The sequence below is a fragment of the Cydia fagiglandana genome, chromosome 8 (genome assembly GCF_963556715.1).
Source record: "Cydia fagiglandana chromosome 8, ilCydFagi1.1, whole genome shotgun sequence".
Classification (NCBI taxonomy): domain Eukaryota; kingdom Metazoa; phylum Arthropoda; class Insecta; order Lepidoptera; family Tortricidae; genus Cydia; species Cydia fagiglandana.
In genome coordinates, this window is record NC_085939.1 from 17,995,425 (window position 1) to 18,010,232 (window position 14,808).

Sequence of the window (14,808 nt, forward strand, 5' to 3'; positions counted from 1 at the left end):
AACCAGTTTAAATGAGATCAACAAACTATTAAAAGCTTAATGCGTTACAATAGAGGTGATATTCGTGTGTAGATTTTGCAAAAAGTTCCCATTGTCGTTTTTGTCAGTTCCGATTAAGGAAAAAACTGTATGTGTGTATCAAAAGTTTCAAAATATACAATTGGCCCGCGAGCAACAAGCGACCCGCGAGCCCCCCTGGCTGTTTTGTATGTAATATTTCACTAATATTGTCAAACAACAATGTCTGCTAAAGTCACACAAATGTGACGTCCCACGGATAAATGTGCCTTATGGCGGTTGACGCTTACGCTATTATTAATGCCGCTCCAATATTATTGCGGCGCTATGCGACATACGCGCCGGCCGCCATAAGGTACCTTTTTACGCGGAACGTCACATATTAACAAAAGTGCGGCCCGCGTCAACTTCCTTAACTACTAGTGGCCCTTGGCTACTAAAAGGTTGCCGACCGCTGATATAGACAATAGTCTTGCCTTAGAATGCATTTTGTTTAGACTTTAGAGTGTGCTCGTGATTCAATTTAAAAACATTTCGCTTGCTCGGGTATCAATTCCTAGGTAGAGAGGTTAAACAACAACTTTGCCCCCTTGTGAAACAAATATCTATTTACCTGATCGCTGGTGCCCATCTCCATCGTGGAATTGCTGTTTTCTTGAGCCATGGTGAGATATTCTTCTCACCTGAAATAAAAAAAAAATGTTTAAAACCACGAATACTGAAAAAACGGATAAGTGCGAGTCGGACTCGCGCACAAAGTGTTCCGTACCTATTGTTTTTAGCCACTATGATATTCATTCCGTTACTCATTTTACTATGGCAACAACGACACTGTAACATTAAGGAGCCCACTGATTAACAGTCCGCCGGACGGTATCGGCCTGTCAGTTAGAACAAAATTTGGACAGTTCCGAACAACTGACAGCCCGATACCGTCCGGCGGACTGTTAATCAGTGGGCCCCTACGGCTGCATTCCAAATCCGAACGTAACCTTAAGGTATACCTAACGCATTTTTTTCTTATATTTATTTTCGTGTTTCACCATTGTTTCACGCATTTATAGCAATAACTTATAACAATATTTTAGACAAAATATATCACGTTTATCCAACATCATTCAGAAGCAAAAATATTATTCATTCATTCATTCAGGCTGCCTCTCTAAAAAGAAATAATAATAATAATTAAAAAAACTCCGCGCTTTCTTATTCTCTTAACAACAGTGTTCATATCATTTTGAAAACCTTGTTTGCATAGATATTTCTGTCTGTACAATCTACATAACATATCCTCCATTGTATCCGGAACGTAGAGGCCTCAAAACCGCTTGACTCAGCTCAGTAGCCGGTTTCATGCATTTTCTATTAGCCCTTCAACACTCCTTGACGTTGAGAAGTGAATATTCTCATAGCGAGCGAGTTTAACCAAGATTACTTCCTGCCTCGCCCAGAATAAAAAAAAGTACTAGATACAGAAGGCTCACTCTCTAAACGCGTGTACAACAGTGACCGTTAGCACAGAATAAATAATAGTACTAAGTACAGAAGACTCACTCTAACAAAACGCGTCTGTCACGATCAGCACAGATATGGCCGCTAAGTGGCGACAGCGCCACGCGCGGCTTATGGCAAACCCCAAAATTGGGGCCGAACGGATGTACTTTTAGCTACCTGTAGCAAAGCGACGAAATCGCGGAGTGAGACACGCCTGCCGTTAGGTAGTTTAGTGGTAGCTTAGCGGTGCGCGGCAACTACTATGGCTATACACCAAAATTGGTGTGGGCCGCATTTACTTGTAGCGACTTCAGTTTTGAAAAATATTGAAAATCGCGGAGTTCTACACTCATTCATAATTATTTAATTAATGACGAAACCATTTTAGGCCCTCGGTACGGCTACCACCAGTTTGACACTGACATAATCGCTAGCGTGTGCGTAACTTACTTTCTATTCATCTCGCTCGTACTCGCATATTAGTGAGAGCGAGATGTATAGAAAGTTAGTTACGCAGACGTTAGAAATATGTTGACACTGCTAAGGTAGTCGTGGTAAGGCTACTGGACAACTTGTGTAAGGTAAGCGATTGGAACCACGTCATTGGTGTGATGTAGCTTTAAATATTATAACAGCTCATGCTAGTTTTGAGGTTCAGAAGGATCTAGGTCGGGACAGAGACTGGTAAGTAATAAGGACAGGTAGCCGTTACATGAGGCGTTTCTTGTAAATGATCGATCTGATGAACCTAAGGATATTTTTACACGACTGCCCAAACAAAAAGAGTGTATTGTTTTCAGCGTTCATGTTTGTATGTATATATGTATGTGAGTTTCTTTATTCCACCATAACTTCTGAATGCCTTAACCGATTTAGATGTATGATACATCATTAGAATCCTTACGTCATCCCGACTAACATAGGCTATGTGACGTTATCATAAAACCAATATGGCGGACGTAATACACAAAATTGCGTCACGTTTAGAAAAAAAAATCTTGCAATCCTATCGAGTGGGGTCTCAAAATGAAGAACCTTGAAAGACGATTTAAAATATATATGCAGCATACGCGTTTGAGTCTTATTTTGGTTAAATAAGGATTTACAAAATGTGCTAAGAAAAATAAATCCTTCTATCTAATTTAGTGAGCTATCAAATGAAAGGGTATTGACTGCTGATTATAAAAATATATAGAAATCATCCATATGATTTGTATATAATTTTATAAGGTAAAAGGAACTAAACACAAACATGTTCTAAATCGCCCTATTGAAATCTAAACCTGTGAACTTCGATTTAAGCGATAGGGTTTGAATAATTTATGGCTTATTGCATTCTTATTTTGCTTGTGAATAAAATTGTACTTGACTACTAATTCAACCCGACTGTAAAAAAACAGATTTTGATTTAACACGTGCGTAGGTAGGTAGGTACATACCAACCTCAATCATTTCTTCTTAACTTTAGTACTAAACTAATTTTCATAATAGTAAGAAGTATTTAAGTGACAATGATTATACATAATATGTCTTTCTATACTTGTAAAGGTCGACTGTAACAATAGAAGTGTATTGTCATTCTATGTCTGAACACCAAATTAAAGGCGCACCAAAGGTAAACTTCGCGTAGGGCCGAAAGCCCGAAGTATCCAAAAGAGGCGTACCTACCTTTAGTATAATATTGTACGCTTACCAAAGCCGAGCGCCTTCGGCGCCCTCATACTAAGAGTGTCGGGCGTAGGTAGTCCGACGTACGTGGCGCGCTGTATGTGTTCCAAAACCGGGCGCCTTCGGCGCCCTCATACTAAGAGTGTCGGGCGTAGCCCGACGTACGTGGTACGCTGTACGCGTTTCAAAACCGGGCGCCATCGGCGCCCTCATCCTAAAAGAGTCGGGCGTAGCCCTAGCCCGACGTACAAGACACGCTGGACGCGTTCCAAAGCCGGGCGCCCTCATACTTAAATCGTCGGGCGTAGCCCGACCTACGTGGCGCGCCGTACGCGTTGCAAAACCGGGCGCCTTTGGCGCCCTCATACTAAGGGTGTCGGGCGTAGCCCGACGTACGTGGTGCGCTGTACGCATTTCAAAACCGGGTGCCATCGGCGCCCTCATCCTAAAAGAGTCGGGCGCCTTCATACTTAAATCGTCGGACGTAGCCCGACCTACGTGGCGCGCCGTACGCGTTCCAAAACCGGGCGCCTTCGGCGCCCTCATACTAAGGGTGTCGGGCGTAGCCCGACGTACGTGGCGCGGTGTACGCGTTTCAAAACCGGGCGCCATCGGCGCCCTCATTCTAAAAGAGTCGGGCGTAGCCAGACGTACAGGACACGCTGTACGCGTTCCAAAGCCGGGCGCCTTCATACTTAAATCGTCGGGCGTAGCCCGACCTACGTGGCGCGCCGTACGCGTTGCAAAACCGGGCGCCTTCGACGCCCTCATACTAAGAGTGTCCGGCGTAGGTAGCCCGATGTACGTGGCGTACTGTATGTGTTCCAAAACCGGGCGCCTTCGCCGCCCTCATACTTAAAGCGTCGGGCGTAGCCCGACGTACGTGGCGCGCCGGACTCGTTCCAAAACGGGGCGCCTTCGGCGCCCTCATACTAAGAGTGTCGGGCGTAGCCCGACGTACATGGCGCGCTGTACGCGTTTCAAAACCGGACGCCTTCGGCGCCCTCATCCTAAAAGAGTCGGGCGACGCCGACGTACAAGACACGCTGTACGCATTCCAAAGCCGGGTGCCATTGGCGCCCTCATACTTAAATCGTCGGGCGTAGCTCGACCTACGTGGCGCGCCGTACGCGTTGCAAAACCGGGCGCCGAACATACTACGAGTGTCGGGCGTAGATAGCCCGACGTACGTGGCGCGCTGCACGCGGTCCTACTTCTACTTCTTTCTAAGAAATTATATTTAAAAATGTCGAATATCCCAAATTGTGAAAACATCCACATATTGTCCACAGAAAAGAAGCCCGGACGTATTCCGGAACGGTGAGCTTAATTAAAAGGTCCCAGTTCCAGAAGCTAATATCCACATAAAAAAAACTTCGTGGACAAACTAAATGGTCGGGGGAAATCTATATACCTACCTTAAATCATAGTTTTATACTTATATTAGTTTTTTTCACTAAAATGTTCAAAATAAAATAATTAATTAAAAACTGCTGCATTTTAAAGCGAACTGAAAAGCTAAAAATAATGTTCATATGTTAGTTACATAACTTTATGAATCTAAATTGGAATGTAAATATACACTCACGGTCATTCACAGTAAATACTAAGGGTTATGCTCATTTATGACCGTGAATGTAGGTACGTGTACATTTAATTTCTATTGCAGTCGGGGGACCTTTTGAATGAGATGCACTTCGGCACACCAAGGTCCCCCGATTGTAATTGAAATTAAATGTACACGTACCTACATTCACGGTCATAAATGAGCATAACCCTTAGTATTTACTGTGAATGACCGTGAGTGTATATTTACATTCCAATTTAGATTCATAAAGTTATGTAACTAACATATGAACATTATTTTTAGCTTTTCAGTTCGCTTTAAAATGCAGCAGTCGTGTTTTTAATTTTTTAATTAATTATTTTTTTTATAAGTAATTGGAGATGGGTTAGATAGGTACATTTAGTTTAAGTGTTAATTTGTAATTTTAGCTTTTTTTTACATAGCGTTTACGTATATTTTAATACAAGAAGGGTTTATAAAAAGAAAGATCTCCTTAGGTATATGTATTCAGCACCACAAAGATTGTATCGAGACTGGAGTCTCTATTATTTATTTGTCTTTGGCCGCACACTGCAGCTCGAAAGTCATGAATAGTTTACATGTGAACCCATTTCGTGTTCTGGCACCTGACATGTGACATTTCTGCCATTTTGACATTTTGCTCGTTTGTAAAATGTCACTCACACTGCAAACAGAATACAAGAGGGTTTTTATATAGGAACATTTATTTAACCCGCCCTTTCTTTGCACGGGTTAACAAATTATACACTTAAACCTTCCTCAAGAATCACTCTATTGATAGGTGAAAACCGCATGAAAATCCGTTCAGTAGTTTTGGAGTTCATCACGAACATACAAACACACAAATAGACAGACGCGGCGGGAGCTTTGTTTTATAAGGTGTAGTGATACGCGTGTCGCACAGTATTATCATTCAACATTAGAGAAGCAACGGATAGTTGTTTGGCCGGATACCGGATACCGGATATTCGGTATCCGGCCGCCGAATATTTGGCCAGCGGAACTATACCTACATTTCGGTTTTTCAGGTGCGCATTCTGCAGGTTTGACCTGTTTCCTAGTAGACGTTCGCGCGGACTCATTTCTAGGTTCGAAATGAGTGCGCGTGCAAGTCAGTGGAATTATTAAATAGTTTTAAAATAATAAACAAGTACGATTATGACCGTGTCTGTTTCTTAAATCCAATTTGTTTACTCCGAAATCAAGCAATGTTACTATCCGGTATCCGGCCGGATAGTAGGTCACTATCCGGTATCCGGCCGGATGGTAAAATAATGGTCGGATAGGCCGAATAGCGGATAGTTATCCGTCTATCCGGTGCATCTCTATTCAACATACACATAAAATACACAGCTGCATAAATGAATAACACCCATTTATTAATGAAATTAATTCATAAAGTGAGCACTTTTGCAGCTGTACTTTTCTTATACTAGCGGTACATATACCTTTTTTTATTTGGGATCATAAACCGTTCAACGTAAAAGATTTTGCTTCAGTTCTTTTCCTTTTTTTCCTAAGCTTTTTTAACAAAAAACCCAATCCCCAGTGAAATAAGAAAACCAATCGAGTGCTTACGAAAAATAATATTTGCCGTAAATCCGCCTCATATTTCTGTGGAACGGGGGCCGATTCCGTAACAATATACGTTTAGGTTGGGTTTTGATTCTATTTTGTTATGAGTCACTTTTATGACCTTGAGTCATGTCTAATATAGGCCAAAGGTATGGCGCCATTGCTCGAAAAGATGGAACCATACCTTTGCACTTTGGTCTATGGTCGTGTAGATGGCGACACTTTGGCCATTGAACATATTTAACATATTAGTGAAAGAACAAACTGCCGGATTCGAACTTGAAGATACGTCAATTAATATATCTAGAAACGATATGGATTAGATCTGTCAGTATCAAAAGTGACGTATTTGTTTGAAGAAACGTCACATTTGACACTGACATATCTAATCCATATCGTTTCAAGATCTATTAACTGACATATCTTAAAGTTAGAATCGGGCCGCAAGGATCAAAATCAAATGGTGTTCTAAAAGTTTTGGCAGGCGGGCGAAAGATGGCAGTAAATTTACTGTGACTGCAAAAATTACTTTGCCAATCTGCCTCTATATCAAATTCTCTTTGGTAATACTCTTAAATCATTTGAAATAAAGGCCTTTTTTACCTCAATCTACATACACAGGTTCAAAATTCTTTCGCAGACCTTATCATAAATATGTATAATAATAATAATATGTTATCCTTATCATAGCGTAATTATTATGTCCTATCATTTCGTATCAATCGGTTATCAGAGGAATCAATTGGTGCCATAAAATAATGGACATTATAATCGTTTTAGTATGCTGGGGCAGTAAATTCTGTTTTCCTTTGGCCTTGCTAGAAATATTAATATAGATGTTCAAGCAAATCTTTTCAGTAGAAAAAGGCGCGAAATTCAAATTTTCTATGAGACGATATCCCTTCGCGCCTACATTTTTCAAATTTGTCGCCTTTTTCTACTGACAAGATCAACTTGACCCACTTTAAATAAATATTTGAGGAGAATTTTATACAGATCAATCTAGCCCCAAACTAAGCAAAGCTTGTATAATACTAAACGACGATATACATACTTACTTCTAAGTATATATATTATAATTTTGACAATCAGAGTTACGGCAAAATGCATGGTGCTGTACAGCGCCATCTGTTTTGGACGTCAAAATAAGGGGCACGTTTTTTTATTACACTCAACCTCTCTATTAAAATCAATTCTCTTTGGTGTAGATAAAACATAACTAAACTCTCACTGTAATTGCTAAAGCTAACAAATTAGATAAATGCAATTACATACACTTACATAATCAGTCTAATCACATGAGATATCGCGTTAATTATGCTAAAACGAGCGTGTGGCCATGCTTTAACAAAATTAACGCGCCAAACAAATTACCGTCTAGTTAGGCTATACATTATGTATTAACTTTGATTTTTGTTGACTACGCGTACTTAAGTAACACGTCTGGATTTGCAGTATAGGCTACGGTGGCTGCTTACAATCAGTGGGCCGTATGTAGGGAATGCAAATCGGTTATTTTTTGTATGGAAATAATCGGTTTTTAACCGAAACCGCGGTTATTTCCATACAAAAAATAACCGATTTGCATTCCTTAGCCGTATGCTTGTTTGCCACCGACGTGGTATAAAAAAATAGTGTCTAATCACATAATTTTGCATAAAAATAATAACATAATTTTGCATAAAAATATGCGTGGTTATAAAATCACAAATGGCTACCAAAGAGTTCCACTATCCAACTTCTAGGTGCCTAGCCAAGATGCTAATCACATTTACAACCGGGTCTATCGCGAATTTATTTTAAAAACTTTATTCACCGACGTTTCGACACAGGTTACACTGGCCAGTCGTGGTGGTGGGTTAATATTAGGGCTCCTCTACAGGATGGGCCACCGCCGGCCACTCCAGGGGACGCATTTATGCGTTAGAGGGAGCAAGTGATATTGCTATCTCATTCTACCGCATGGCTGCGTCCCTTGGAGTGGCCGGCGTTGGCCCATCGTGTAGAGGCGCCATTAAATCTGGGAGCCTAGAGTAAACTCCGAAATGATTGGCATTGAAAATATAGTCATTGCCGTCATTGGACCATATCTTAGTAGAAAATTAAAGAGGGTTTGGCACTGGTGGAACAACGACAAAAGGGTAATTTACTCACGATTTTTTAATAATATCCATCATCATCATTTCAGCCATACGACGTCCCCTGCTGAACATAGACCTCCCTCTTGTACCTCCATTCTGCATGATCCCCCATCATGTGTATGCATAATAATATATTAAGATTTTTTAAAGAGGAGGGAAAATATTTCCCACCTAAATTTGATCTTTATTAAAATGGTCTGGTTCATTTTTGCATAGTTTCTGACACCATTATGTCTTATAAAGGGTCAAAAACATGCCACAACATTTTCGCAATCTAAATAAGAAAATACGAAAGCTGGAAACACATTTCACTGCAACGGCAGCACGCCTGCTTCCGCCTTTCCTGTTTAACCCCAATGGGATTATAGTCGGGATCTTATGGCATGGCTAAACATTTCTCGAAGCGATTCAGCCATTTCAGTTCAACCCGACTTTTCATTTCGCTGCCATTGTCTCATGTTTATTATAATATATATAATACCTATTCATGATAGAATAAAAAAAAAACATTCAATTGTTTTCTGACGTCGGAATGTTTCGATTTATGTTTGGATAGTCAGTGAGAGTAAATAAGAATCAAGTAGGTACCCCTACTCCCCTAGTGTAACTTTCATTCGATAGCGTAACGTGCGTTAAGTGACATTTAGCCCCCCCCCCCCACATCTAGCGTCTTTCGAGCGTCGGCGTCTACAACTCTATGGCCGCTGATCGACGCAACGTGGACGCAACTGCGCAGCGACGTCATTTTCCATAGCACTGATCAGACGCCGACAGACGCCGACGCTCGAAAGACGCTAGATGTGGGGGGGGGGGCCTTAGTATGGGATTTTGTGTTTCCAAAACGTCCCGCTTGGCGATTTCAGGGTTGGTCCCATAGTAAAAGTTGCTCAGTATAATCCCAAAACCTCCCTGGCAACGGGAATGCACTTATTTTTTGGCCACCGTGTATGGTAGTATATGAGTAGTGTGACTATTTAACACGTTCACGGACAGTTCGAGAGACGTAAAAGGAGACCGTCGGTGTATGGCACCCACAGCACGCAAACACAAAATATTTGATCAAATAATTTGATTAGTTCCCACTGCCGTATTCGAACTTCAAGAGACGACACGTACTAGATCCATTCTAGATACGTTATAGTTTAGATATCAACTAGTTCTCTTTTGCAGCGCAATTCGGGCAACCAATGTCACTTTTACGTTAGATAGAGTAAGATATCAATTAGATGTGAATTGGATCTCTAAGTCATATCCTGTGGAAATCGTTCAAGAGTATCTGCAGAATCGCGCAAATGTCAAATTTGACAGGTTAGATCTTAAACATATTGTTATCGTATCTTGGTGATGTCTAAGAGATATCTAGTAGATGTCTATTTCAAAATCCGAATCGGGCCCTCAAAGTAGTATGCATTATAGTCAAGTCAATACTGTCAATTAATCATCAGCAAAAAAGGCAAAAAGTAAATACCAGGAGCCAACCCCTTCGTTTCAAGATTTATTTAATCCATTATGTGGGTCAGAAAAGGCGAATATTGTAAGCGTATTTCAATGCCGCATTTTCCTTACATATATTTTATCATCAATCTAAATTAGACCTTTATGTTTCAGTAATAAGATTCATTTTTAAACGTGTTAAAATTAGAACGTTCGACTAGTTTTTTTCTTTACTTTCTTATGAACTAACGCAGGCTTGGTAATGTAGAATTGCAAAAGTAATCTTTGTAATATTAGCATCAATGGAAACAAAATGTAAATTCCATTCGATAGCGTGTCGAGCGTTCGCGTTTTCGTTATGTCTATTTTTGTACGGGATTTTCAAAAGCGCGCCAAGTGGGAAGTTTTGGAAACTAAAAATCCCATACAAAACGCGTACGTCACGTCACCCTATCGAATTAAATTTACACTAGGGGTGCAGAGTTGGTAAATATTGTGACTTTATCAAATAATAGCATCAAATATCGGTTAAGATTTAAACCTGCAAACTCAAAGGAAATTGCCAGTCATTCTGACGCCGTCTTCTTGGAAAACTACATTTGATAGCAAAAATATCTCATAACCAAAAAGATCGTAGATAAAAGAGACGTAAAATTCAATCAAACAATAGTTATTTGTTTCACTCGGGGGCAAAGTTGTTGTTTAACCGCTCGTGCTAATATTGATACCCGAGCAAGCGAAAGATTCCAAAATTGAACCACGAGCGTAGCGAGTGGTTCGAAAAATGGAATCTTGAGCGTTGCGAGGGTTTCAAAGCACGAGGGTTAGACAAAATTTGCCCCCGAGTGAAACACTAATTTTTTCACCACACCAACACGAAGCAAATATTAAATGTAAAATGTCAAACAAAATCAAATCCAAATGAATGTTATTAAATATTTATCATCCAAAATCATCAATTAAAAGTTAATTCTACCAGGAAACAAGAAAACAACTTAAAATTTGCATTTTTATTACTTTGCCTCACATGTGAATAAAATGCAACTTTGCTATTAGTTTTTGAAGTGCAAAGTAAGCCTTTCCGAGCTGGTGTGGTGAACATGCCTTAGGTACTTTCAAGGTTAAAGAAAGGATTAAAATTAATTTGTAGGTACGGATAAAAAAATGTCTGTCATCTTTAACCTTTTAGTACTCTTTAAATATATTAAATAAATAATACTTATATAACTTACCAAGCTAATTATATAAAAAAAACAACCGCCGTGGCCGATGCCCCGCCACACTGAATTTAATATTGGATAAAATACGATTAAGATTGCACTATCAGATAATTAAGCCTTCGCTGTGTAATCTAGTAATAATTAGATAAATGATAAAAACAAATACCACAATGTATAGCGGAAGCAGTTATAAAGTTGACCCAAAAATTTTTTATTAAGCTATGAGCTTCATCACATATGTTCCTTGAGTAATTCTAAGCATTTCAAGCCTGGGAGCCAATAAGAAATGTGTGTCTACTCGGATTTGTAATGGATTCAAACTTTCAACCCCTTTTTAACCCTGTTAGGGGATGAATTTTACAAAACGCTGAAATTACTTTTCCTGTCTTTTAATAATATCCCCAAATACAAAGATTCAAGTCCCGCGTTCGAAAATTTTTTTGATATCCATACAAACTTACAACTCCTTTTTCACCACCTTAGGGGATGAATTTTCAAAAACGCTGAAATTAGTTTTCTTGTATTTTAATAATATATCGTTTTACGAAGTTTCAAATTCCTAGCTTAAAATAAAACTTGAACCCCATACAAACTTTCATCCCCTTTTTAACCCCCTTAGGGGTTGAATTTCTCAAAATCGCTTCTTATCTCTTGTACACTTTATAAATGTTATCTAGTGTGCAAATTTCAACTTTCTATCTTTTGTAGTTTCGGCTCCGCGTAGCAAAAATCTCCAACCAAATTTTTCACCTTTTTACGTTTTTCTTGTAAAATTACTATGAAATTGAAAAAACAAATATCAGCAATGAATTCTACGTCTTTGGTTTATACGAAAATGATACCAAACTTGCCCTAGTACCCACCAGGATCAGAGTAGATTTTTTTTAAAGATGACGGATGGCGGCCGTCTTTGTACCCCACCCTCCCCCCCACTTCAGGCTAGAAATGCTTAGAATTACTCAAATATCAGATGTGATGAAGCTCATAGCTTAATAAAAAATTTTTGGGTCATGTATGGCAGCGTTACATAACTGACTCCAGTATGTAGTAGCGAATAACATTATAGGTATAATGCTTTAAATGCAGCCTCACATTAAAAAAATCTGTTAATTTTTAAAATAGAATTAACATACAAATAACTTAGAACTAATCTTACATTTTTAAGATGATCAGAACTAAGGGACATGGATGGGATTTTAGTTTACCCGTATAGACATTACTTATATGACCCAAGAAACGAAATGTTAACCTACTGACTGTTGTCGCCACGGCATTTTGGCAACACCACTTTGACGATCCTGGCAACGCTGCGCGTGACGTACATCCGGAGCTGTCAAACCCAATGTCATAAAAGGACAAGCACAAGGCGGGAGCGACCACTTGCCATCTAGCAGCCACCAGCGAGGGACTACTTGGTTATAAATGTATTGCTGATCTGAGTATAATTGTATCATACCTATTTGTGATATCATTCACGGTCGTATTAAGTGTAATATGATCTGCATATTATACTTAATACGATCAGTTTGTTTCTTGTACAATTGTTAATTGAATTAATAAATAAATGTATTGATGTTGTTTTGGTGTTTATTTCATCAGAAGTGAAGAGTAGCACCACGCCATGCCACGCCATCGGAAGAGGTCGAGGCGCCACGCAAAGAAACGTGACACCAGCTCCAGCTCATCGGCATCAAGCACATCGTCCAGCTCGTCATCTCGCTCTGCAAGTTCGAGCTCCAGCAGCGACCATGCCTCAAGAAAAAGAAGGAAACGTGGCCGTAAGGGATCGCCAACTGTGAGTCAAAACGTTGTCCTATCATCAGTTATTCCCGAATATGACCCTCTGGTAGACGACATAGACATGTGGCTAAATGTGGTTCAGGCTAACGCTCGTGCATTCGGTTGGTCGGATAATATGATTAAATACCAAGCGTTGCAAAAATTACGTAACTCTGCTAAAACGTGGTTAGATTCTCTTCAAAAAAAATGAGACTCGGTGGACGTCATGGAAATGGCGGCAATGGCGGAATACATTGTCGGATACATTTCAAACAAAACGGGGTATGTACAACTTGATTAAACAATTAGTTGACACAAAGCACTTGCCTAATCAGTCTCTTTACGAGTTTTTTTTTCAACAAAAGGGTAAAATTGACAGATTACAGCTAAGATTCAGTGAAAGAGATATCAATTCAATCATTGTCGGTTCGATTGGAGATAGCAGTATAAGTACGGCAGTTGAAGCAGGGAACTTTAGATACTGTGAAGATTTAGCTGCATTTCTGCATGGTAGAACGTACACCGCTACTGATAAGCCCCCTATTCAAAAGACTCATTCGTATACAGCACCTAAGCCTGCGTACCGTAACAGTGGCTCGTCAAGCCTTAATAGCAATGATAGGTCCCCTGCCGTCAAAATTGAGGCATCTTCTAGCAGTGGCAATCATTTAAATAACATGGCTTGTTATCGTTGCGGTGAAACAGGGCACAAAAGAAATACGTGTACTGTGAAAGATACTATTCGTTGTAATTTATGCAGTAAAATAGGTCATTTAGAAGCTGCATGCAAGTCTAAATTGAAGCCTAAACCTGAAAAACAAGTTGAGGTTAAAATGATTCATTCCGGTTCGCACTCAAAACAAAAATTTCATAAGAAGGTAGATTTAAATAATACAGAGTGCGATGCGTTCTTTGATATGGGGAGTGCGTGCTCACTTTTAACGGCAGATGTAATAAAACGATGCAAATTACAACCATTCAAAATAAAACCTATTAATTTAGTAGGGTTTCGAGATGAGGTTTCTTTCCAAGCCACCGAAGCAGCCGCGGCTAACTTGAAGGTAGACAATGTACAATTATTTATAACATTGTATGTTGTTGACATGTTGAATGGATGTAATTTGTTAATAGGACGTAATTTCACGGAGAACAAAAGCATCATGTACACTCGTTCAGGAGATACTTTAACGTTTGATCCTGCACAGGCCTTAAGCGTAAATAGTGTAGACATTAGTTCGATTAGTGATTTATCTAGCGAGCATCAAACTATAGTAAATAATATTTTGTCAAGGTACCCTCAGTGTACATCGCAAGACATGACTAGCTTGGGCAAAACATCTTGTGTAGAATTGTCAATTGAACTGACGTCAAATAAGCCGGTTTGTCAACGGCCTTATAGGATGTCAGAAGCTGAGAAGGTAAAAACACGGGAACTTACAGACGAACTCTTAAAAAACGGTATCATTCGCCACAGCTGTTCTGCCTACGCTAGCCCGGCTTTGTTAGTAGATAAACCATCGGGAGAAAAACGGTTGTGTATAGATTACCGGCAATTAAATAAAATAACTGTTAAAGAGAAATATCCAATGCCTATGATAGATGATCTTATAGATCGGTTACGAGGATGTAAGTTTTACACGTCCCTTGATTTAAAAAACGGGTATTATCAAATTGGGGTAAAGTCAGAGGATGCGCACAAACTTGCGTTTGTTACTAGCGACTCTCATTTTGAGTTTATTAGAATGCCGTTCGGGGTCTGCAATGGGCCTGCGGTATTTCAAAGGCTAATGAATACTATTTTGGGCGATTTGCGATTTGGAAAGGTTATATGTTATATGGATGATCTACTAATAGCCACAGAAACGTTGGAGGAAAACATAGCTTGCTTAGA

At 39.6% G+C, this 14,808-nt stretch overlaps 1 protein-coding gene across 1 annotated transcript in view; it reads right to left on the reverse strand.

Moving 5' to 3' along the window:
* LOC134666845 (venom dipeptidyl peptidase 4-like) overlaps positions 1–14,808 on the reverse strand; it is a 67,473-nt gene that overhangs the window by 28,867 nt on the left and 23,798 nt on the right. Inside the window, exon 2 of the mRNA XM_063524162.1 lies at positions 632–701. Within this exon, the coding sequence (XP_063380232.1) occupies positions 632–682 (51 nt within the window). The 5' untranslated portion in view covers positions 683–701. The remainder of the gene's footprint in view (positions 1–631; positions 702–14,808) is intronic.